The 25021-nt window shown below is 53.1% G+C and overlaps 1 protein-coding gene across 1 annotated transcript in view; it reads right to left on the bottom strand.

The window, feature by feature from the left end:
- Window positions 1-7312: 7312 nt before the first annotated feature.
- Window positions 7313-25021, bottom strand: part of RTN4R (reticulon 4 receptor) — a 79660-nt gene continuing 61951 nt past the window's right edge. The window contains exon 2 of the mRNA XM_064392234.1: window positions 7313-9127. Coding sequence (XP_064248304.1) covers window positions 7701-9127 — 1427 coding nt within the window. The 3' untranslated portion in view covers window positions 7313-7700. The remainder of the gene's footprint in view (window positions 9128-25021) is intronic.

Raw genomic sequence — 25021 nt, 5'->3', positions numbered from 1 at the left:
AAAAGTTAAACATCCTGGGTTTTTTTCCACTCCCACCCCTCATTCACAGAGATCGGGTGTGTGTGGGAATGCACTCCCAGACTTCAGGTTGCTTCTGCTTCGTCCCCACATGCCAGCAAGGTCAGTCTGGCAGCGAGGCAGGAAAAGAGCAAAGAAAAGGCATTTAGTGAAATACAGAATGTAACAGTCTGGCTTGGAAACCTTGTTAGAATTCCAGCTTTTACTGCCCAAAGCCAACGGGAACATTTAGTCCCGGAGTCCTGAAGTGAGCCTGGAACCGGTGCGAGCGCCTGGTGGGGTGAGGAGCTGCTGCTGCTGCCCAGCCTCCTGCACCTCCCGGGAGCCCTCCCAGGCAGGCAGAGCCCCCAGGCCCCAGTGCTGGCTGGGGAGAGCGTGGGGATGCTCGTGGTGGAGTGATGGTGATCGATGCCTGTCTCAGTGTGAGGGCGCGGGAGTGTCACAGGGGTTTGTAAAGCCCTCGTAACCATTCCACACTGCACTCGGAGCAAGAATCACACAGGGTAACCCTCCCAGCCCGCTGCTCCAAGAGGGTGTTCGTACAACTGCTGGCTCTTCTTGACATTTCTGCAAACAGCTCATAAATATTCCATTGTTGTTGTGCTTTGAATGGAAACACGGGGAGAAAAGAGCAGCTCTGCCCTTATTTAGCAACGTGCAGCTCAATCCAATCCTCAGGCAGCCACTCCAGGGCTGAGCTCCCGTGACAGCAGAGAGCAGCCCAGCATCCTGCCCTTCTCCTGCTGCTTGGATGTGCCTGGAGAGCCAGCCCATGCACCCAGCTATGCCCTGGGAAAGGACTGAAGGATGCACCTGTGGTGTCACCCCGTGCAGGGGCTGCAGCATCTCCCCGGCTGTGCCCCAGGGCTCAGAGGGTCTGGGGGCACTGCCCACGGTAGGTGCTGTGGAAGGAAGGTGCTGGGCCATTCCTGGCAGCCTCGGGCACAGGAGAGCCCAGCACAGCCCCTGCCAGGGCAGCAGGGGGGTCCCCAGCCTTGGGGGCACCTGGTGAAAGGTGCTCCTGACACGCAGAAAGGTTCCCTATGTCACTGCTGTGCTCCTGCTGCCCGTGCCAGGAAACTCCTGCTCCTCCTCCAGAGGTGCTGGGTTACCCTGCACTGGAGAGGCTGGAGCAGAAAGCAGAGCAGGATGACCCAGCTCAGCAGGGAGCTGCAGGAATTCCAGCTTAAACCCCAGCAACCACCATCACCCCAGAGGTGCAGCCTCACTGCTTCAAAAACATGAGCTACCCACTCCCATGGAAAAGTCCAGCCCTCCTTCCTCACACCAGACTCTGCAGTTGTTCCCTTCCTGGTTGAAATTCCAGGGATCACACTCCAGACCAGCCACAGAACAACAAATGCAGGTGGGACCCAGCCCCAGCTACAGCAGCAAAGAGGAGCTGAGCAGTCAGCAAAGCACTGCCCACAGCCAGAGCCAGAGCTAACCACTGCAGGTGGAACGGGGCACAAATAAACCCCTGAGGGTGGAACGGGGCACAAATAAACCCCTGCAGGAGAACCCTGACCCCTGTGACGCCCTGCAGATGGACCCTGACTCCAGTAAGGCCCTGCAGATGGATCCTGACTCCAGTAACACCCTGCAGATGGACCCTGAAACCAGTAACACCCTGCAGATGGACCATAACACCAGTAAGGCCCTGCTGATGGACCCTGACACCAGGAAGGCCCTGCAGATGGACCATGACACCAGTAAGACCCTGCAGATGGACCCTGACTCCAGTAAATCCGTGCAGATGGAGCCGCCCACCCGCGAGAGGCTGCGAAGGAGCCCAGCCCGTGAGTCATGCGAGCAGCGCCCGTGTCGCTGCCATGTGGAGTGCAGCAGGCTATCAAAAGCGATGATTTCATCCCAAAAAACGGCCCTGTTTTTGTGCTTGATGACAGCTGGGCCGTTTTGGTACCTGCTGACCTAGAACAAGTCTCTCCACCGGCACGGAAGGTGGGTCACTCTGAGATTTGAAGTGCCTCATCCTTCAGTGAGTGGGCAGGGTGCACCGTTATTCTCATTGTGCCTCTTTTTGCCCAGCCTCTGTTATCCCTATTTATAGATACCCTGGGATGCAATTCCAATAAGTCTCACCTGCCTCAGCAGTTCCCCCTGCAGTGTCCTACTTATGGCACAAATCAAGGGGGCTCTAATTAGAGTTTCTGTCCCGAGCCAGACTCAAATGTTTGACTTTGGATTTATAAGAAAGGTTTTCACATATTCCTTGCCCTCACCATGGTTGTAGGCAGAATTCCTGCTGTCTCCAGAGCTTCCCACCAGCAATCATACACCGTGGTCCGATATCATCCCTAAAAAAACTCCTGTCTCTCCTGCCTGCTCTCTGCTCTCCTGCCCACCCCCAGTTCTCAATGACTCTGGGATTTTTTATCCTTTCTTGATTTTGAGAAGGAGGCAGAACAGCAAAAACTCTACTCCCTGACTGCCTAATGATGGGGAACTAATCCAGAAACACAGCTTGGAATTAAAAACCCTTCCAGCCTTTATTATTTCTGTGCATCATGTTTGTTTGGAGCAAAACTCAGCAGCTCGGATAATCTGCTCCGTGTCAGAGCAGAGATGTGGAAACACAGCTTGCTCACAGGGTTATGGGGAATCTCTTTAGGAGCAGAGATCTCATCCCTGTGGAGTCACAGCCAGCTGGGAATCTGCCCCAGGATCTTCTTTTGGGGAAGGATGGAGCAGAGATGCCACCTGCCTGCAGCCCAGGTGTCCCCACGGACAGGTGAGGACAGGAGCTCCCTGACACAGCTCTCAGTGCTCTCCTCATTCTTGTGGGATTTGGGGTTTTTCCTTTCGTTCCCCAACTCCAAGGAGGAGTGAAGCGACTCCAACCTTAGATGAAAAAAACCTGGGAAAAGGGTCTCCAGACCCTTTTGCAGCTAAGCAGAACTCAGGTGAGCTTTGTTAAGGAGCTGATTTCAGCTCAGGAAGCTGAGCTGAGCCTAGTGCTGTTGTTGGGGGGAACAGCTTGGAAATGGGAGCTCCCTGTCCCAGGGAAGGGCAGGAGAGGCAAAGGCAGCACCTCCCACATCCAATGGAAGAGAGGGACGTGGGAAACAAACACATTTGAGGCAACTGTGGATTCCTCAAGTCTGAAGATAAGAGATACCACCAGAGCAGGCACTGAGGGGAGCAGGACAGGAGCCAGAGAATGGTTGGAGCTGGGCCAGGGCAGGTCAGGCTGAGCTCAGGAAAGGTTCTTTCCCCAGAGGGTGCTGGCACTGCCCAGGCTCCCCAGGGAATGGGCACGGCCCCGAGGCTGCCAGAGCTCCAGGAGCCTTTGGACAGCGCTGCCAGGGATGGACAGGGTGGGGTTGTTGGGGGTCTGGGCAGGGCTTGGGGGGACTCCATGATCCTTGTCCTATCCAGCTCAGTATATTCTGTGATTCTGTCATTCTGCACGGAGCAAAATGCCTGGAACATTCCTGGGGACACAGCCTGCTGTGGGCAGTGGACAGAGGCTGTGCCCCTGTTGCCTGCCTGTGATCCCTCTGGCTGCCCCTGTCCTGCTCCTGGTCTGTCCCAGTCACCTGCTGGGTGTTCCAGCAGGGCTGACTCAGCAGCTGCAGCCACGAGCTCCAGCCCCATGGTGCTCGTCACTGCCCAGACTCAGAGTGTTCATATTCCAAAGGCTTGGAGGAGCTCTGGACAGGATCAGGGGGGGATCCTCAGGAGAACACAACTTGTACTCAAACTGCCTGAGCCACAGGGGTCACAGCAGCTCAGTCCTTCCTGATCCATGGCCAGGACATCTGCTGAACCAGGCCATCAGGTGGCTTCTTTCACGTTGCATTATCCCTCTCTTGCCTCCAGCTTTGATGGTCTCGCTGATGGAAATTACATCAGAGCCACAGCGTCCCTCCATGAAGGTTTCATCTTGGTGAATCACAGTTATCCATTAGCAAAAGAAAAGAAAATATTTCAAAACCAGTTGGATGAAATTCCTCTCCATAAAATCTGTCCGCATCAGGTGTTGTAGCTTGGCAGCAGAGATGGGGTCCTCTGGAGTCGGGGGTCACCACGCCTGTGTGCCAGGGACCCCATTCAGCATGGGACAAATCCCCACCTGCACAGGCCTTGGGAATCCACTTCTCCATCCCCAGGCAGAGGAACAGCCCCATCCCCTGTGTCCAAGGATGGGAAGGAGGAGGGAGGGGTGGAGGACAAACACCTTTCCATTTGACCAGGACAAGGAGGGGCACAACCACCTCCTTGCCAGCTTGGGCTGTCCCTCCAGATGGACCTGAAAACCTGGAAGAAGGGTTTCTCTTCTGGTTCTGCTCCTGCTTGGAACTACCAGCCAGCAATCCATGGAGACAAATTCTGGAGAATGAAGGATGAACACGGTGTGTTCCCACCCCTGCTGGAGGGCCTGTGGTGTGGCTGCCTCTTCAGCAGTACCAGGGGTCTGGTGGGGACCGTGCCACAGGACAGTGGGTGCTGAGTGCTGCAGCTCTCTGGTGATGATGGGGAGCCCATTCTTCCCAGGGCTCCCATCCCTCATCCCTCCTGGCTCCTTGCTGCTGCCTTTGTCTCTTTGATTTCATTGTTGGCATCAGTGACAAGAGCAGAAAATTGAGTGTGAGTTGCACGGTGAGAAAGGAAGGGAGAGGAAGGATCCTGAGATGGGGGACAGCCAACAAGGTCCTGAGCCCTGCTGGGTGCATCCCACTCAACTTAGAGATGTCAGAGTGTAAAATAAGTCTGGGAGTATCTGAAAGAATCGTGCCAACCCCAGCAAAGCACAAAGCAGGGGTGAAACTCCCTTCATTTGAACTCCTTTCCTACCTCACCAATATCAAAGCTCAGCCTCTGGAAGACCAAGCTTCTAAAGGAATTCCTACTGCCCACTGCATCCCCTTCTCCAATATTTGTCATTCTAATGGCTGTAAACACAGGAATTGGCATCTGGACAGCAGGAAATCTAGGAAATTATCACGAGGGACTCTCCTGGGCTTGTGGCCAATGTATAGTCCTAGGAGCCACTGAAAGCACAGCAGAGCTGAGCTCTAGAAAGCAGGAATGGTGTCACTGGGTTGGCAGAGCGCAGCTCCTGCTCCATTCAGGATAAGTGACAGGAATTCCTTGTCTGCTTTGCATTGTCCACAGGGAGCCAAACTCTCCAAGACCCTGCTTTGGGCAGGGCAAGCCCAGCTCCCAGCTCTGCCCTTCAGCTGCTGAGGAAAATGCCACAATGGTCTCTTTTTTCTCTTTTTTTCCCCTTTCAGGTGCATCCTCAATTTTTGCCACCTCATGCCCAAGGAGCAAGAATTTGGACCACAAGAGTCACTAATTGCTGTACAAGGCAGTCACACTGAGCCTATGACCCAAACAAGAGGTTCCATGTCACAGCGTCCAGCAAATCTTCCAGCTTTTCCATGGGCTTTGGGGCACTGCTGACCCAGCTGCTCTCTGCTCCTGAGCTTCAGATTCCAGTGTGGGTTTGAATCCTTCAAGAGTCTTGATGGTGCTTTTTGGGATGAGGCAGAGAATGCAGGACCTTGGGAAATCCTTTTGTGCTGGCATGATGGGACAGATCCAAGCAGGAATGGCTGGAAGTGGCTGGGGAGGTCCCAGTCAGTGGCCTGTGAGTGTGGACACAAGTGCCCAAACGGGGCACACACAGCAGCTCTGGCAGGGCTGGCATTGATTTTCTGCTCCATCCTTCTGGCAGGACAATGAATTTGCACCCAAACACATCTGGAGCCTCTGCAGAGGCTGGATCGTGGAGCTGGGCTGGCAGGAATGGGATCTGCTAGGATCACAGGGCTGTCCTGCACAGCAGCTCCTGCCCAGCTGGCAGAGACAGGCCTGTCCCCATCGTGGTGACACGAGGGACACTCCCAGGGGTCTGTGCCACACCTTTTTGGCAGCCCCAGGGATGGATTTGGAGACAGATCACAACTGCAGCACTTTGGGCACTCTCTGTCACTCACCCAGGTGGGAACTGGCTGTGGCAGAGGAGGTAAGAGCCACACAGACCCTGCCCCATAGCATCCCTGGGTGGGACATCGGCCAGCCAAGGATCCTCCTGCTCCTCCCCATGGTCTCTGCTCCCTCCTTCTGAGCCATCAGGCCTAGGACAAGGCTGGAAGGAAGCCATGGCCCCTCTGATGGCCTTCACTCCTGGCTGGCAGTGCCTCACTCCTTCTGGGAAGCTCAGCACCAGTCCCAGGGGATGGTGCAACCTGGAGCCTCCTAGTCAGACTTCCACACATAATCCTGGAGTTCCCTTGGCACGGTGCCACTGCCCTTCTCTGACCCCCATCCCCTGGCAGCTGTGTGTGACAGGCTGCTCCTGCCTTCAGAGACCTCCAAACCCCAGCAGGAGAGAGTGGCACAGGAGAATCTCTGTGCTTTGATAAGGAAAAATAGCCTCCTGATAAGCTCTGTGCCCAACCCTTCCTAGCCTGGCCCAGGGGGTGGCTGCAGTGCCAGGGGGCACAGCCAGCTCCACTTTATGGCCCATGGGGTGGCATCCCCTGCACGTGGGCAGCAATGGTTTCTTTTCTCAGCATCCCCAGGTCACCCTGGAGATGAAGCCAGTGGCACAGTGACTCCAGGGATGGGCACCTGAGCTGCCAGGCCCTGTGTTTCTGGGGAGAACCCCCTATTTCATAAATCCCAGTGCTGCTCCACTAGGGACCTACCAGAGAGCTGAGCCCATCTGTGCACAGCAGGAGAAAAATGGCCCTGCCCAAAGCTTGGGATTGTTTCTGACGTTCCTCTACCCCAGCTCCGAGGGACTGGGCCTGCATTTCCTGCACTTCTGATCATTCTGGAACCCAAATGATGCCGGGAGGGGGTGGGACAGTTTGCAGGGAAACAGGAGCTTGAAGAGGGCATGTTTCACACAAGCAAACCCTTTGCTGGCACCAGTTATATGTTACATAACCATCCAAAAATGCCTTATTTATCACCGTGGTGTTAAACACTCAGATCACACTCCACATCCTTTTAAATCTTCAGCTTTTCAGCTGCTCCGAGTCCTTCACCCCTCGCAGATGACAACCACTTAGGAAAAAGAAATCTTTATTTTATAGTTTTTTTTGTATACTTGTACACAAGTAAAATAAAATGCATATCTATATATACTGCAATCTTGTGAAGGGGCAGGCAGCATTCTTTAACAAATGCTGCCCGTAAACGTGGTGTGAAGGATGGAATGGAGACGGAAAAACTGCAAGAGTCATCAACATAGGATTAAAACAGCATCAAATCCATTACCTCTGCAAATGGGAACCTGCAACATTGTTCAGTGAGATGGTGAGTTACAAACAGATTTTAGACATTCTTTTCAGAGCATTTCTTACACTTCTTTTTTTTTTTTTTTTCCTGTAAATAAACCATATTTCTTTACCATCTGCTGTAGCAAAAGCTGCTTTGTGGGCAAGTGCAGTTCCGAAGACCAAAGGTATAATTCACAGGTTTCAGGACAAATAAATTATGTACATCTCAGTATTTGTCCTTTTTGTTTTGTTTTTTTGTTTGTTTGTTTGTTTGTTTGTTTGTTTTAATAAAGGCATCCAGTTAAGTTTTGTGTAACAAAGCTTTCTCAGGGTGGATGGGAGTCTTGCTTTTGTTTGCAACATTTATGGAGGTCAGCAAAAGTCGAGTATTAAAGTGTCATCAACCCAGGAAAAGAGTTAATTTTAGCAGAATAACAGTAAGCTCCACACCAAGGGGGGGATCAAAAGGCTTAGGCTGAGCTGTAACGTGGAGCTGTTCCCCTGCTGGGTGAGGCGGCACTGGGCCTTTGATCTGTTCTTTTTAGAGCAGCCCTGCCTCTTTTTGGTTGGGACTGTGGAAGGTTCAATGGGCTCTAGAAATTCGGGTCTCAACTTGGTCAAAGGAGGGTCTACAATGCTGGGGAAGGTCCCAAAGGGGGAATCGTTTATCTGCTTGTTGCTGCCGTTTTTGGAAGGGTCCGTCTCCATGTACTTGGGCCTGGACATGTTCTCCTTCTCCTTGAGGTGGTTGTTGGATGAGCGGCTGCTGTGGGAGGAGGGCCCTGCCTTGCCCTTGGCCTCGTAAATAAAGGACTTGTCCATCTCTGGCTGGCAGCACTTGGAGGAGCCGTCGCGGGAGCCCAGCGGGGGCAGCCCCGTCGGCAGCTTCCCAGACCTGGTTTTGGTGCTGAAGACGCTGGTGCGGATCTGGTTGAAGGAGTCCACGCAGCTGTCCAGCTCCGAGCTCTGCAGCCGCTTGAGGTCCCGCCCTGCCAGGCGAGGGGGCAGGTGGCACTCCAGCTCCGAGGAGGAGCCCTTGAACTGCTTAAACCAATTCCAGAGCGAGCGGGCCTGGCAGTCGCAGATCCACTGGTTGCCGTTGAGGCGCAGGTACTGCAGGGACACCAGGGGGGCCATGGTGTCCCCCGTGAGCACGGTCAGGTTGTTGTTGAACAGGTACAAGGTCATCACCTTGCCCAGGTCGTGGAAGGCGCGCCGGTGCACCACGCTCACCCTGTTCTGGTGCAGCAGCAGCCGGTCCAGGTTGATCAGCCCGCGGAAGACGTTCTCTGACAAGCTCTTGATCTTGTTCCCGTGCAAAAACAGGTACGTGAGGTTTGCCAGGTCGATGAAGGTGTCATCCAGCAGGATCTGGAGGTTGTTATCCTGGAGGTAGAGGTACTGCAAGGAGAACAACCCTCGGAAAAGCCCTGTGGAGAGCTCCAGGAGCCCACAGCGATCCAGGTGGAGGGTGTGGAGGTGCACAAGTCCCCGGAAGGTGACAGGGTTGATGGATTTCAGGTTCGTGTTGTCGCTGAGGTCCAGCTCCTCCAGCTTGGTGAGCCCGTAGAAGGCCCCGGGCTCGATGAGGCTGATGTTGTTGGAGTGGATCCACAGGATGGTCATGTTGCGGCAGGAGGTGAAGCTGGTGGCCCTCACCAGGGTTATCCTGTTGTTGTGCAGGAAGATGCGCTGGCTCTGGATGGGGATCTCCGTGGGGATGGCTGTCAGCCCCTGCTGCTGGCAGCTGATGGTGATCTTGGGTTCACTGTAGCATACACACGCCCCAGGGCAGGACTCCACTTCTGATGGGATGTTCAAGCAAAGCACCAAAATCAGCAGTTTGCTTCCTGAGGAAGGACAGAAATAGGGTGGGAATTAGGCAGGGTCATGAGAGCACTTTTCTCTGCAGAGGAGCCTGAAATTCCCCCTCTGAGTGTGGCACCACCAACCACAAACAGATGCCAGGGCAGCCAGCGATTAAAATGTAGGATTAAAAATGGAATTCTGCCACTCAGCTCAAGAGCTGAAATCAATGTACACTTGTAGAGATGGAGTCCCAGTGCCTCCTCTGCCCTGCACCCTCGGGAGGTGAGAGAGAGGGATCAGCGCTTTGGATTTGCACATCCAACACCAGCCCCATTCCCAGGATTTTACCTGTGAGCAAAGGGACCAAATTCTGGCGCATTTCCCTCTGCCATGGGCACACCTGGCACAGCTCAGCCACTGGCAAAGCACCTGGGATGTACCAGGAAACCCTAAATCCCATCCCAGCAGTGCCACCAGCTCCTGACTTTGCAGGGTCACAGAACAGCTCTTCCAAACAAGCAGGTGTCCCCACACTGCTCTCAAAACATGGCTGTGACTTTCCACAAATAATTTTGCACTGATTTGATCTCCTGGGAGAAATAACTGTGAGACATTCCCAGAATAACTTTCAGGTCAGACCTGCCTGGAGAAGTCTCAGGGCCAAAAGGATCCTTTCCTTCTCCTGCTCAAAATTTTAAGCTATATATTCCTACTTCCTCTCGCCCCATATTTTTTTTTCCTTTGAACCTGTGCAGCCACCGAGGAAGAGGAGGAAACAGCAGGATTTTCCATCGTGCTGTTGTAGGAGAAAGTCACATGCAAGGCTTCATTCAGGGATCCCCCCAAGTGTGCAAGGCAGGAACAGATTCCATGTGTCCCAAGCATGCTGGCAGCCCCATGGGGCTGGAAAACCCCAGAGAGGAATAATTTTTTTCCTGGTGATGCCCACCCACTTCCACAGGAGCTGGGCTGCACTGGAATCCCAAGGAAGCATTTTGGCTCACCAAATTCCCCAGCTGGGGAGCTGGGAATGAGCCTGGAGGGAGCGAGGGGATGGACAGAGCAGGACCTTCTCCAAAGGGACCTCGAGGGGCCCTGAAGGTCCTGCTGAGGGACATGAGGAGAGCCAGGCTGTTCTCTGCTACTAGTGGGAAGGGAGGCAGTGCCAGCAGTGCTTTCCCAGCAATTAGCAGCCAGTAATTAGTCTGATTCCTCCAAACAGGAGATAAAAATGAATGGACAGCAGCCAGAGCAGCGGGAGGCTCCATTTGGGAATGCCACATGTGAGCATGCCACTCCTTCCCAGCTCGTCACAGCGCCTCTGGCCCAAGGACACATCCTCCCCATCGCTGGGAATCTCCAGCCCGGGGACAAGAGCAGCTTTGCCTCTCTTGTGGGAGGGGTTTGCCGCTGTTGTGGGAGGGCTTTTCCTTTGAAAAACTCAAAACATTGTTCCGGAATGCTGATGCCTCACTACAAAGTAAGGTGAAAAAGCAGAGTGCACAAAGCCAGACAGGAAAGCGCAGTGGAGCAGAGTGGGGTGAACTGGGGAGACTGGAGCCAAATCCAGCCTTGCAAATTCTGGGGGGGAATCTGAAGTCAGTGGCTGCACCTCCCTTAGAGCCTGGCAGGTGCTGACATGGCCAGTGAAACCACGTCAAACACCAACAATAACAGATTTAATCACACAGAAACCTCACCAAATCTTTACTGAAGGAATAACAATTGGAAAAGCCGAGGTGGGAAAGTCTCCCACCTCTCTTCCTGCAAGAACAGGCCAGGATCCCAGCTTTGGGTGTCAGTCTGGTCAGAACACTTCACCATGTGTGGTAAATAAATCTGATATGATCCAATAGTCCAATACAGGCAGGAGACTCCCATATATCATATTCCACAAGGTCTAAAAACCCCAGCTCAGCATGCAGAGATAATTGGAGCCTGATGCTATCAGCTGCTGAGCAACCCTGCAAGGCAGAGTTTGAGTGCAGTGTTGTGACACATTTTGGCTGCCTTGTCATGTTTTGACGTGTCACGTCCCATTGCATGAAGCACAGTAAAACGAGACAGCTGAGACTCCTCGCTGCAGCCATGGCACACCAAGAGCAGCCTCCTGGGAAATTAAAACAGTGCTGGCGACTCTCTGGCCATCCCTCTGCAGCTGATAATGAGACCCTGTGGGCAGAGAAATGGGACTTTCTGGAGCCTCCCTTGTCAGCTCTGTGATTCGGGCGATGGGGCCGGGGGTGACCTGGAGCAGCAGGAGTCACCTCCTCATGCAACAGCTCCCACTCCAGCTAAACAGCTCAGACTGGGACACTGGGGCACCATCCAGCTGTCCTCAGGCTGCTCCTCCCTGCCACGGCCTGGGGACAATCCAGCCACAGCCCGGGTGCATCCCACAGGCTTTAGGAATAAATGGCAAACAGCTGAGGGAATGCAAAAACCCATTCCCAAGTGAGAGGAGTCACAGCGACACCATCCCTGTCCCAACTCCTGCTAAGGACACGGTAAATCCATGAAAATCCATGTGCACATGGGGAGAGAGCTGCTGGCAGAGGTGAGCCATGAGCATCACCCTGCCCTGTGCCACCCATCCCGACAGCTGAGCGGGCACAGGTGACCCACAGGATCTCTCTTCCCCTGGGAAGCTCCCGGGCCAGGCAGCAGGGTCCTGCCCAGGGTCCTGCCCAGCTCCTGGTCCTGCCCAGCTCCAGGGCTGGAGCACAGTGGCTCCAGGAGGGAAGGGGCACATCCTGCTCCCAGGCTCAGCCCCCCTGTCCCACCCTGAGGCTGCCAGCAGCTCTGAGTCAGTGGCACTGAGAGCGCTGCCAGCCAGCAGCACTGGGAAATTAATTACAGCAGGGCCAGGCTGTGCGCTTTAATTAGGGACCTGGTGTTCATGAGCTGCTCGGATTAGCTCCTTCCAGCGAGACAGCTCCTGTCAATCATCCCCCAAAGCCTTTTTCCAGTGGCTTTCCCACCGTGCAGCCCAGGCGTGTCCTGGCTGATCCACGGCACAGCCCAGCCGCTGTCAGTCCCCAGCCAGGGCAGGGCCAGGGGGAAGGGCAGGAGTGCATGAAGCCCTGGGAAGCCAAGGTGACCCTTTTGTCCCCAGCCAGGCTGGGTGTGCCATGACAGAGACCCCAGGGAACCTGCCACGGCTTCCTCTGCTCCTCCAAAACCCTACTCCAGTGACTGGTGTCCAACCAACAGCTGTGCCTGGTCTCTGTGTGTCCCAGGGGACACCAAGTGCCATCAGCCACCCAGACCTTGCACAGGGATATTTTAATTTGTTTTCCTGGAGCACTGGGTTCAGCTCTGGCTGTGAGCTCCTTACTTTTCCAGGAAAAACACCCCCTGCCCTGAGGTCAGAAGGACAGGAGACATTCAGGTCCGGGTTGGATGGGGCTTGGGGCAACCTGGGGTAGTGGAAGGTGTCAGGGGGTGGAACAAGATAAGCTTAAAGGTCCTTTCCAACCCAAAGCACTCCAGGATTCTGTGATTCAGGGCTGTCAGGGAGGAGGGAGGTCAGAAGATTTCCTGTCTGCCCATTCCCAGAACATGCCACACTCAGCTCCCAGTGGGGAACAGCATCCTCCCTTCACCTTCCAGATAAATCCATCCCGACTGCTGTATCTGCAGTGAGCTCCCACCACCAGAGGATGTGGATCCTCCACCTTCACCTCCAGCTGGACTCTTCCACCCCAGCACTCATCTCAGTGCCCATCCCTGAGGAAAGGGCTCGGGAATGACACCCATCCCCTCCTCTCTTAGCTGAGAAACCATCCCTCCCTCTTTCAGAGCATTATTAAAACTTAACTCGAGAGTTCCTGTCAAAAGCAAAACATGAAAGAAATTCCAGAACCTGGAACCTTCAGTCCCTCCAAGACTTTGGCTTTGAGTTTAGCATTTGTTCCTCCAGAGCTTTCTTGAAAGCCAGAAAGCTCCTTCAGTGAAGCTGCAGCGCTTCCCCTTTGCCATTCCCGAGTGTTCTGACTCATGGAACTGGAAGCAATTAAAGTGGGTCCATTATCTGCCTTTCCGCCGCTCCCCCCGGGCCACCGCCTTGTCAAACGTGGCAATTAGAAAGAAAAGGCTCCGGGGGCCTCCAACAGATGCTTTGCAAACTTTTTTTCAGGAGGCCAGAGCGAGCTGCAATGTGATGCCCTTTACAGAGCCCGGCCTCTCCCCGCTGCTCTGCTCTGCGATTGATTTGGAGATATTCTAATGTGGCTTTCCTGCAGTGCAGGGTCAATAATCATCAGAATTCTCTGCTGCTCGGACATAAAGGGGACATTTTACAATACAAAGCCTTTTGCTGATGCACACAGCGTTTCGCCTTTGTTTATAGTAGGGACACACTGGAGCTGCCGAATTCCCCACTCGGAGTGGGCATCGTTTGAAATTCCGTGGGCATCGTTTGAAATTCCGCCCTTGGCTGCTCCTGGTGCCTCCTGCCTTGTCCTGTGGCCAGAGGTGGGGCTGTGCCTGTGCCACAGGGAAGAGGGCAGCGTTTGATGCATTTCAAGTGGAGGTGGATCGAGAGGTCAGTGAGGAAGGACAATCAGCTCGGAGTAGTCTGGAATTTCCCTCCCTTCTGCTGCGGAGAGAAGGATGGAGCATGAAGGTGCAGCTGGAGCGGCTCCAGCTGGGAGCAGAGGATGAGGGTGAAGCTTTGCCACCATGAAACACCTGGGACAGGCACCAGAGTCACAGCTGCGGGGCAGAGCAGGTCCTGCCACCCTCAGGCAGCTGCAGCACAACATTTTGGGGCTGAAGCAGGTCCTGGGACACCTCTGTATCTCCATGGGGATTTTGGGGTGTCAGACACCCTTCTCAGGTGGGACAATCAGCGAGGTCACTGGGGTGGGTGAGCTCTGGGGTTCTGAATCACTCCCCAGGCTCTGCTGGGGATGCTCCAGGTCCAGGGGCTGGAGCTCGAGCCCCAGCTCACACCAGAACACCGGTGATGAATCCTAGCAGCCTGAAAACAGGGAGCTAATTCCCTTTTGGGCACCCTTGGGAGCCTGAGGCAGCAGGAGTGCTGCGGGCAGGTTTGGTGCAGCTCCGTGTGAGACCTGTGCCAGCCCTGCCTTGGCGCTGCTGGGATGGGAGCAGCAGCAGGGGCAGCAATTTAGGCACCTGAACCCCACCCCTGGCTTGTCCCTGACCCCACATCCTCTGGGACTGCAGACCTATTCACAGACCCATTAACCTTGGGATTGAGGTGCTTTTTCTTGTCCTTGGCAGCACAGCCCCTCCGGAACACCCTGAACAGGGTTTGAGCAGGAAAATTCCCAGCTGTGGCCAGGGCTGAAAGGTCATTTCCGTAATGCATCCCGGCAGGGAGGCAGGCAGTGCATGTGCCATCTCCTCACTTCGGGTGTTCACCTTCCCCTCTTAAACCACACTCCCTTAATGTGGTTTTCAGAGTTAATATTGCAGGGATATTTTGAAGGGAAGAAGGCAAAAATTAGTTATATCTTGTGCAATTCTTCCACTCCATCCTCCCAAAGCTCCAGGGGGGTTTGAACGCTGGTTCTTCAGCATCGCTCGGGGCTGATCCACAGCTCATCCCAGGAGCTCAGGGCTCCCTTCCCTGGGACAGCTCCATCCTTCCCTGGGATGTGCCAAAGCAGCTCCCAGTTGTGGGGCTCCCCATCCCTGCCAGTGGCTCTCCCTCACTCCCAAAATTTTGGCAGCAGCCTGGGTTTAGCCTAAGAACGTTTGGTCAGGGTTATGCTTTTGGTGCTTTGCCAGCATGTCCCTGGGCAGCAGCAGGGAGAGGAACGAAGAGGGTAGAGTGAAAAGTTTGTATTTCAGCCCATTTGAATGAGAACACAACACGGAGCACAAAAATTAAAGTTTCTTCTGTAGCCAGAGGGTTTCCACCCTGCTGAATTCCCAAGGCTTGCTGCAAGGTACAGAGGTGTGAGAGCTGCTCAGAGAAAAGGTCACAGAGCCCTTCTGAGGGAAATATCAAGGGAGTCATCAGGTCCCTGGTTAACAATAACAATTATTAATTATTACAGCTCAGGAGTGCCCTAGGAGGCCAGGGGGTGGGAAAAGTCCTGATTCCAATAAAAGAAGGTGAGAAGAGCTGCAGGGAGCCAGGCCAGAGACATTTGGGCTGGGCTGAGGTGGGATCCAGGAGCACACAGGGATGTGAATGCAGCTCTAAATGGTGGGAGCATTTCCCTGGCACCTTCTCCAAGCCCTGGGCAAACAGTGGCCTGAGGCAGAGCTTCTCTGGCTCCCTACCAGACAGAAAACCTTCTTTCCCCCTTGGGGATTCTTCCAAGCCCCAGCTCCCTGTAGGAAAGCTGCTCCAGACGTTTTTGCTGTGCTCCACAGTGCAATACTTGGGGTGCAGGGGCAGCTTGGACCATGGCAGAGGTGCAGATGGAACTGGGCAGAGATTGAGAGGGAATTTTGCAGAAGTTCAGATGGAAAGTTGCAGAGGATCAGATGGAGTTTTGTAGAGGTTCAGAGGGACCATGGCAGAGGCTTAGATGGAATTTTCCAGGTGTTCAATTGCAGAGGTTCAGGTGGAATTTTGCAGATATTTAGATAGACTTTGCAGAGCTTTGGATGGACAATTGTAGAGATTCAGACGGAATTTTGCACAGATTTAGATGGACAGCTGCAGAGGTTTAAACAAACTTATGCAGGGGTTCAGATGGACTTTTACAGAAGTTCCACAGTTTCTCTGGAAATTCCATTTTAGCACCTCCCCTCATTCACAGGGAACAATAAACAAAGACTTGGCCAACCCCACCCAGGTTAAAGATGGTATTTTAAATTATTTTCATGAAATCAGGAATAATCTTTAAGGTTCTTAAGCACTGAAAACCTGACCTAGTTATTCCTGTTTCCTATGGATAGGCACTGGGAAATCCAATGGATAGACCAGCCCATTTTGCAGTCAGTGCTCCTGCCACTGCTCTGCCCCTCTCCTGCTGGGGCTCTGCCAGGTCCGTCAGCACAAGTAGAATTTTCAGCTGTTCTCATGTAGCACAAAATAAATCTGCATGGTTGCCACCTGACCTCTTTCCATTGTGGCACATCTGGAAGGGGAAGCTCCTGACCTTTAAAGGGAGAAAATTATGAGCTTAAAGTAAACCATGAAGAATTCCTGTGGAAAAGGCCTCTTAGGTGGCTTTATTCCAGTCCTGGGCTTGACACAGGTCAGCCCTGCTCCTTTCTGTGCAGACACTGCAGCTCTCAGATGCTGCTGGCCCATCCAAACTCCCAGTGTTCCCATTTCCTTCCTCAGAACTGGCTTCCCCACTGCATGCAGGAGCGTGGCCCTCTTCAGGAAGTGATCATGTCTGGAGCTGGAATAGCCATGGATGTGTCCAGCTCTCCTGAACACACGATGCAAAGCCTTGTCCTGGTGCCCTCTCCCCCCGTGGGACACCACAGAGCCCCTGCAGCACAGCAGCAGGCTCTGGGAGCACATGGGATTTATGGGGATTTCGCTCAGAGCAGGTGAGTTTGACTTTTGCCTATATCAAATTTTACAGCAACAGTGGGAGGAGAGGGCAAAATCTCCTGGAGGTGTACAGAGCAGGGGCTGGCTGTGCCACAGGCAGAGACCCACTGCTGTGGGAGCTGGGTGAGAGGCAGAAAAAGCCCAGTGCCCAAAGGGAAGGTGAAAGCACAGGACCTGGAACGTGCATTTGGAAAACTTGAGGCACTCCTGAGAAAAATGGGCACAAAAAGGGGAAAGGAATGGGCAGGAATGCTGCAGGACAGGGGGACACCTCTGAAAGGCTGCAGGTACCTGCTGAGCTCTCCAATTCCCACTGGATTCATCTTGGAGAGCAGTTCTGAGTAGCTGCTGTGATCCTGATCCACCTCCCAGGGCTGCACTGGGCACCTGCCAGGCTGGGGCCAGCCACACTGAGCACAGGAAGCTGAGGAGGAGGAGGAGGGGGAGGGAGGGGTCATTCCTCACAGCCTGGGGGTTAGAATGAGTTCATCTTTAAGGTGTCTTCCCACCCAAACCATCCCAGGGTTACATGAAATGTCACAGCTGCACTTTCTGCCAGTGACAGCCACCAATGGCCATGGTATTGTCAGAGCTGTCACAGGATTGTGGGATGGTTTGGGTGGGAAGGGACCTTAAATCCCATCTCATTCCCACCCCTGCCATGGCAGGGACACCTCCCACTGTCCCAGGCTGCTCCAAGCCCCAGTGTCCAGCCTGGCCTTGGGCACTGCCAGGGATCCAGGGGCAGCCACAGCTGCTCTAGGCACCCTGTGCCAGGGCCTGCCCACCCTCACAGGGAAGGATTTTTTCCCCAAATCTGTGCCTGTCACACTGCCTTTTGCCAAGAGTCCCATGACCAAAACCGACACCCAGCCCAGTAAAGCCAAACCCAGCAGATCCCTAAGAACGAGACCAGAAAAGCTGTTCCTGGTTCCAACATGCTGCTGAGGGCACCCTAAGTCACCCCAGTCCTCATTGCCATCCTATCCAGACGGGATGCATCCAGCACACTGCACGAGCAGGATCATGTGTGATCCTGCCACCATTCCATCCCCACGCTGGAAAGAATGAAGTGACAAAATATTCACTGTGAATCACAAGCAGCTCCTCCACAAGTTGGGATTATCTGTGCCATATCTGTAAAAAATCAGGGACAAACAGGTGTCCAAAGGAAGGAAATGCAGGTTCCTGAGATGATTTAGGTCTCCCATGGGGCACAAAGTACCTCAGGAATGCTTCAAAACCTTCTCAGGAAGAAGGAGAGTTTCCTGCTGCTCCAAACCTGGCGTTGGTGGCTGCTCTGTGTGTGAGTGACTCAGGGAGAGGAGAGGTGAAGCTCCAGATGGAATTTACACCTGCTCTCCCCCAGCCATCTGGGCTGCACCCCCTGCCAGCTGCAAATCCCACCCCCACAGCTTCTGGAAGAGCCCCCTTGCCCAAGGCAGCATTTTCCTTGGTTTTCCTCTGAAATAACGTTATCTCAGTTTTTGCTCGCAGCCCCAGCATCTGCATCATGTGGAGTGCAGGGATGAACTTCAGGAAATTGCCTGGAAGGGAAAGTTGTTCCAAACATCCCCCATGGCCTCAGTTTGGTCGTGTGTGGGGATGCAGAGTGAGCAAACAGCCCCAGGCAGGACAGGGAGGGGGAGAACATTCCAACTGCAGCCTTGGACACAGCCAGCTCCCAGAGAACAGCAGGATGACCACAGCAGAGAGCAGGCACAGGGGACTGCAGATCAGATTTCTCTGCCCTGCTCACAACTTGTTGCTCCCCTTGCAGAGCCTGGAGGACCAGAGCTCTCCAGATGTCCCCAGGTTTGTCACCTGGAGCAGGGGAGGAGCAGAGCTGTGATCTGTGAGGTCTCCACCTCAACGTGGCCTTCAGCAGACTCAGGCCATCCCTCATCCCCCCTGGGACACCCGGCCCCTCCAGCCTGGCTATGCTCCCCCTCTCCCTCCTTTTCCCTTTCCCCCAGCATCTCTGCCAGCTCCTGGCACACATCCCCGGCTCGTCCTTTCATTCCCAGATCAAGCTGGGACTGGTTTTTGCTAAGTGTGTGTGTCTCAAGTGAGTGCAGCTCACTCAGCCACGCTCCCCAGGTGAGGAGCATGACACCCACAGCTCTATAAATAAACATATTCCTCTGAAACGTGCAGCTCTGCACAGCCGAGCTGAACAAGGACACAACAGGCTGCTAATTACACATCTCTGTTTTGCTGGGAATCAGGATGTGAGCCATGGGGAAAGGAGCCCAGCAGGGTTTGAGCCCCCGGTGCTGGGCTGAGCTGCCCTCACCTCACACCCACCCTGAGATCCCACAGAATTCCACCAGGAATTCACATGAGAATTCCATGCCCAAAGTCCTCAGTTCAAGGTCTCATTGCAGGCACAGAAATGAGAGCCCCCTCCTGCTTTTCACTCCAGGTGGATAAAGCTCCTGTTCCACCTGCAGCCTCCCCTGTTCCCTGTGTCCGTCCACTTCCCCACTACAGGGCAGTAAATGTCCATAATCACCTGCTCTCCAATGGGGCCTCAAATCAGTTTTAGGCCCTGCAGCTCCCAGCTGCTGGAGAGCCCCCATTCCCTGCTCCCAGGCCGAGCACCTGCTGGATTTAGATTCCTTGTTCCCTGCTGCCACTCTCCCAGGCAGCTGCACTTGCTCTGCGTTAGAGCCCTGCCTTCAGCTTTATTTAGCAGGGCAGAATCCCAGCCAGCTGCCAACTGCACGGGCAGTAATGTATAGATATTTTCTGGATCATTCATAAAAATAGGGAAATACAGCAGGGTGGAAGCTGAATCGTGCAAAGCTCCCGTGCAAGCAGCTTGTTCTGCACTGATCCTCCACCAACAATCGCATTTTGAGGGCTTTAAGCTGCCTGTTTCTTAATCCATTTAATAACTGTCCATTGATTCCACAGACAGAATATTCTCTACCATGGAAGTCGAGTGCCTGACATAAATCTGAATTTATTATGATAATCCAGATCCATGAGCAGAGGCTGGGGGAGTTTGTGCACATTTCATCCACCAGGACATTGTTCCAAGCCTGGGGCTTGCTGGCATCGAGGTGATGCCATCAATAAACAATTGTGACAGCAATACCTTTAAAAACAACATCAGAAAAAAAAAAAGACAACTGGGTTTAGAAAAAAATAGTGGGAAATATAGCAATGGAAATTATTGGTGTTTCATGAAACTGTGGAATCAATAAGGTTGGTAAAGCCCTCTAAGATTTCCAAGTCCAAGTGTCAGCCCAGTGCTGTTGAACCACGTCTCCAAGTGCCACAGGGACATGTTTCTGGAGCACTCCCACAGATGATGACTCCCTGGACAGCCTGGTCCAGTGCTTTTCCAGGTATTTTTGTCTGGATTTCTGTGCCTTTGATCCTTAGCTCTGTTAACATCTCCCCTTTCTCCACAGCACAGCTCCTGAGCTGAGCAGCCTCTCCTCACCTCCAGGGCTTTCACACTTGCTCGTTCCAACCTTCCCTGGCCTTCCCTGCCTCTGGGAATCCTCTTGTTTTCAGGTTTATAAGGCATTAGAGCCAGGATCTTGTCAGCAAGTTCTGGCCATGCTCCCTCACACAGTCCTTGGAAAGGGCTGGAGCATCCATCCAAGTGGGATTATTGTCCATGACCCATCCTGGTGGATGGGTTCCCATCCCAGCTGGGCATCCCTCTCCACAGTTGCTGGAACATTCAGGATCATGGCAGAGGAAAGAAAATATTTCCTTGAATAAGAACAGTATTTTCTCCTTCCCATGGGAGATGGTTGTCCCCAGGACTGGGTGTTGCTGTCACCCCTCCAGCCCTGGTGGCAGGGCCACCTGTCTTCCCCTTCCACCCAAGCACACAGGGTCAGCCTGTCCAGAGCTCAGCCCCTGGGGCTCACTCCTCAGCTGAAGGAACCAAACCACGAACTGGATTGAAGACAATCACCATGCCATAGCCAGGCCCTGCAAGTGTCCAGGGGGACAGAATTCCCACCCTGCAGGTCCCTCCCTCCCTCCAGCAGAGCCCTTCCAGAGCAGCAGGGCTCGCTTCCCATAAGTGCCTGTTAATATTTCATGGGACTAAGTGAATTTCTTTCCATTTCATTTGCTATCTTTGTTTAATTCACCTCCTGCAGCACCAAAGGGAGACCAAAGACCAACTGCTGATGTGGGGGAAATATGAATAATCTTGTCAAAGGAATGAACTCAAGTGAAAAAAGGAAGAAATTGGTCAAATTTTGAATAGAAATTACAGCAGAATCACAGAAATGCCACTGGAAAGCTCAAACCTGCAGGAGCAATAACAGCAGGCATCCAAATGGCACCTCATGGGTAATATATTCATTTCCAAGCAGAATATCCCATCTCTTCCAGCCTGGAAAAGCCTCATCCCAGCATATTCACAAGATTTTTTGGGGGGATTTTTCATATAATGCAAGGCAAGGAAAAAGAAGGGTAAATCTTGCGGACTTGAAGACAGAAAACCACACATCCTCTCATGTTCTCCTGCTCTTTTTTTCCTGGCAAAGTGAAAGCCAACTCTCCTTTCCCTGGGGAAATAATTTGTGCAGCTTCTGACAGGAGCAAGGGCAAGGAGCACAAACCCTGCTGGTTCCAGCAGGAGCTCTCCAGACATCACTTTCCAAAATGTTCCAGGTGCCAGCCTTGGTTCCCAGACCTGCTCAGGATTGCCACCTCTCAGCCCCAAAACTCCACAAAAAGTGTCCAGCAAATCCCCTCCCAGCCTCATGGGGGGCATCATGGGACCTGTCACAGGAAAAGCAGGAATGCTTTGGAGTGAAGCTGGGAATTCCAAATTGTCACTACTTCTGATGCCTCCATCTCTGCCTTCCCTTCCTTGAGGACTTTTCCAGAGCAAACTCAGCCAATTTCCCTCAGTTCCAGAGCCCAAATCCTAAATCACTACTTGTGGAAATGTTTCCTCCCAGGATGTGATGCTGCTGGTTCTGCCTCATCACCTGTGGCCTCTTCCTTCCTACTTTCCCCTTTAGCTATTATTTGGGGTGACAGCCCCCTCACACAGCCTTTTTTTCTGGGAAAACAGCCCAAACCCTCTTCCCCTGTGCACAGCCTGCTCAGACCCACACGGGGCTCTGCAGGAAGGTGACAGCAAATCAGGGTGACAAAGGAACCAGGGACAAATCCTGCTCTGTTTTGTGCATGTCCTGGCCTGATCCCACAGAGTGGGGACTAAGGAAGGGGATTCTGTCCCTCTGCCCCACTCAGGTGAGACCCCACCTGCAGAGCTGCCCCAGCCCTGGGCCCAGCACAGGAGGGACCTGGAGCTGCTGGAGAGCCCAGAGGAGGCACCAGAGATGCTCCAAGGGCTGGAGCCCCTCTGCTCTGGAGAGCTGGGGGTGCTCAGCTGGAGAGGAGAAGGCTCCAGGGAGAGCTCAGAGCCCCTTGCAGGGCCTGAAGGGGCTCCAGGAGAGCTGCAGAGGGACTGGTGACAAGGGATGGAGGGACAGGACACAGGGAATGGCTCCCACTGCCAGAGGGCAGGGATGGATGGGATATTGGGAATTAGGAATTGTTCCCTGGCAGGGTGGGCAGGCCCTGGCACAGGGTGCCCAGAGCAGCTGTGGCTGCCCCTGGATCCCTGGCAGTGCCCAAGGCCAGACTGGACACTGGGGCTGGAGCAGCCTGGGACAGTGGGAGGTGTCCCTGCCATGCCAGGGGTGGCAGGGGATGGCATTTAAAGGGTCCCTTCCCACCCAGACTGTTCTGTGGTTCTGTGAGTGAAGCAGCAGCAGTGACCTGTCCTTGGGACAAGGGAGCCTCTGGCAGTGGCCAATGTCCCCAGAAGCTGCCAGTACCTGAACTGCAACTGCACCTCTCCTACTCATCCCAGCTCCCTGGGAAGTTTAGGTGTGAAATTTAGATGAAATTCCAGGCACTTTTTTGGCACAAGAATTCTCTTGCCACCCAGCAGTGTGAGGGTGCACATTTCCCTCCCCAGGTGCCGGTGGAGCACACAGGGTCTGCTTGGCTAGCTGGGCATGGTGAGGCTTCCAGAGTGCCCAGGGCTGTGCCACCATTCCTTAACCATTCCTTAACCATTCCTAAGGCACCCAGGAGAACAAGGGAGGGAGATCTATTTGTTTTATCCTTCCAAACCTGGCCTGAGGGAGAGCCCTGTGCCCTCACCCCCCAGGCACCACGCTGCAGCACCAGCAGCTCCTTCCTGACCTGCTGGACTGGTCTGTTGTTCTTGCATTAAGGGTGGATGAATGAAGTGATAGAAATTCTTAGGTTTTTAGAAGGTAAAATGTTGAGTTTGTTAGATATTACACATTTTTTTTATAGATAGTTCTGAAAAAGCTAGACTTGATTGGTTCTTAATTAATACTTCTTATGCTTTTGGTTAATTAGGAATAACATTTTTTTTTAATACATCTTATAAGTAAACAACACGTTTAAAGCACTAGTTTAAAGATTAGGGATTGTTTTAAATTTTTCTCTGAACTTTCTCAAAAGTTCCCATAGTAATGCCTGGAAAGTTCATCTGACTGTTTTTCTGTCCAGACTGTCAGCATCCACCCTGGTCCGCAGCACTCCATGGAGGAACCCCTGCCTCTGCCTGGGAGATCCAGTTCAGTGTTCACTGGCTGAGGATGGAGAGGAGGACACGTGCTGTGACAGGCCACCGGGACCACCATCACACCCAGCTCATTAGAACTCTCGTTAATGATCTAATGAGAAGGGCGGGAAATAGCAGGTTAATTAAATCTGTCCCTCCTGACCTGGGGAAGGTTTCAGCTTTAGTAGGGACAGATAAATGACAGGGAGGGCTGTTGCAAGAGCTGGCAGATTGTTCTAGGCTGCAAAACTGCTCCTTGTGGGGAAAATGAGCCTCCTTGCAGCTCATCAGGAAGGGAAAAGGCTGCAGATAAAGGAGTTGTGTGTGAGGAGCTGCCAGGAGCTGAGAGGTGATACCTGATAATGAGAGAGGGAAGAGCTGGGGGACTCAGGAGGGAATTTTTGCTCTGAGCTTGTATTGCCAAATGTTACTCTTTGCCTGGGGCTGCTGGAGCCGATCAGAAAGAATCCGATTGTTATTGATCCCTGTTCCAGCAGCTCTTAGGGGCTGATGTTCTTCCTCAACCCAAACACCAAGAAACTCAGAGAAAGGGGGAGAGAAAGAGCTTTATCCACAGGTGAACTTGGAGCAGCACAGGTGGAAACGTCTTAATTGTGTGTCCGAAGAGCTGGAGGATCCTGGAAATACGGGATGGAGCAGCGTGGAACAGTGAATTAACTGAGCTGGAGGAGGAGGAGGAGCTCTAGGACTTCCAGGGCTGAGGAGTCAGAGAGGGAGAGGGAGAGGGAGAGGGAGAGGGAGAGGGAGAGGGAGAGGAGAGATGTTGTGTGACCTCTCCAGTTCAAATTTACTTCCTAACTGAGCTGTGCCATGACAGAGAACTCCGGTGTGGGATAGCACCACATGGACACAGCAAAGGCACACCAGGACAACCCTTGGCAGCTTGCAAAGAGCTGGGAAACCAAAAAACCCCAGGAATTTGTGGGCAAAATAGTCCCAGCTTGAAGTCTGTGTCACAATGGGACTCAGCAACTGGCAGTGTCCAAGGCCAGGTTGGACACTGGGGCTTGGAGGAGCCTGGAAGAGTGGAAGGTGTCCCTGCCCATGGCAGGGGTGGGACTGGATGGGCTTTAAAGTCCCTTCCTACCCAGACCACTCTGGAATTCTGTGATTTGGCTGCAAAATCATCCCTCAGACCAGCACAGCACCACAGGTCAGCCTGTTATTGGTTATTTGGCCTCCTTTTTGTCATCCCTATCCAAGGGAAAGGAAAGAAAGGACGTTTGGTGCTCCACAAAAAGAAATATTTCAGGAGAAAAAGCTTGGAGAAAAGGGAACAACAAAATGTCACCTTTCCAAGGCAGAAATGTGGGCAGACAGTGTCTGTCCCAAGTTCTGCTCTCTCCAGAGTCAGAACTTCCCTGGAATCCTCCAACTTAAACCAGCTGCAGTCCAAGTGCTCTCTGAAACCACAGCAGTGAAAGACTAAATGACTTAAACCTTTTCTAAAGGCAGGGACTTCAAACAAGAGGGAGAAGATATTCAAGGCAAATGTGGAAGTCTGACTACTTAAAACAGCTCCTGAAGAGCAGAGAGGAGGCAATAAAGCAAGCTTTGAGAAAAAAAAAAGAGGTGTTAAGGCTTGAGAGCAGCATTAATGCACAAAATCAAAGCAATTTCTCTAAGCTGTCAAAATAATCCCTGGATGTTGGGAGGAGCAGTCCCACAATTGGAGAAGGAAAGGATCCCTCCTGCCTGGGAGTGGGAATTCAGCCATTCCTGACAATCACAATAGGAGCAAAGCCCATGGCTGAGTGGCATTTACAGGAGACTGAGAAGAAAATCTAAATGAGAAAGAGAGAATTGAAAAGCCCCGGCAAGCAG

Source organism: Passer domesticus, chromosome 17 (genome assembly GCF_036417665.1).
Source record: "Passer domesticus isolate bPasDom1 chromosome 17, bPasDom1.hap1, whole genome shotgun sequence".
NCBI classification, from domain to species: Eukaryota; Metazoa; Chordata; class Aves; order Passeriformes; family Passeridae; genus Passer; species Passer domesticus.
Note: the sequence above shows the minus strand (reverse complement) of the source record. Positions and strands in the feature narration are given on the sequence as shown.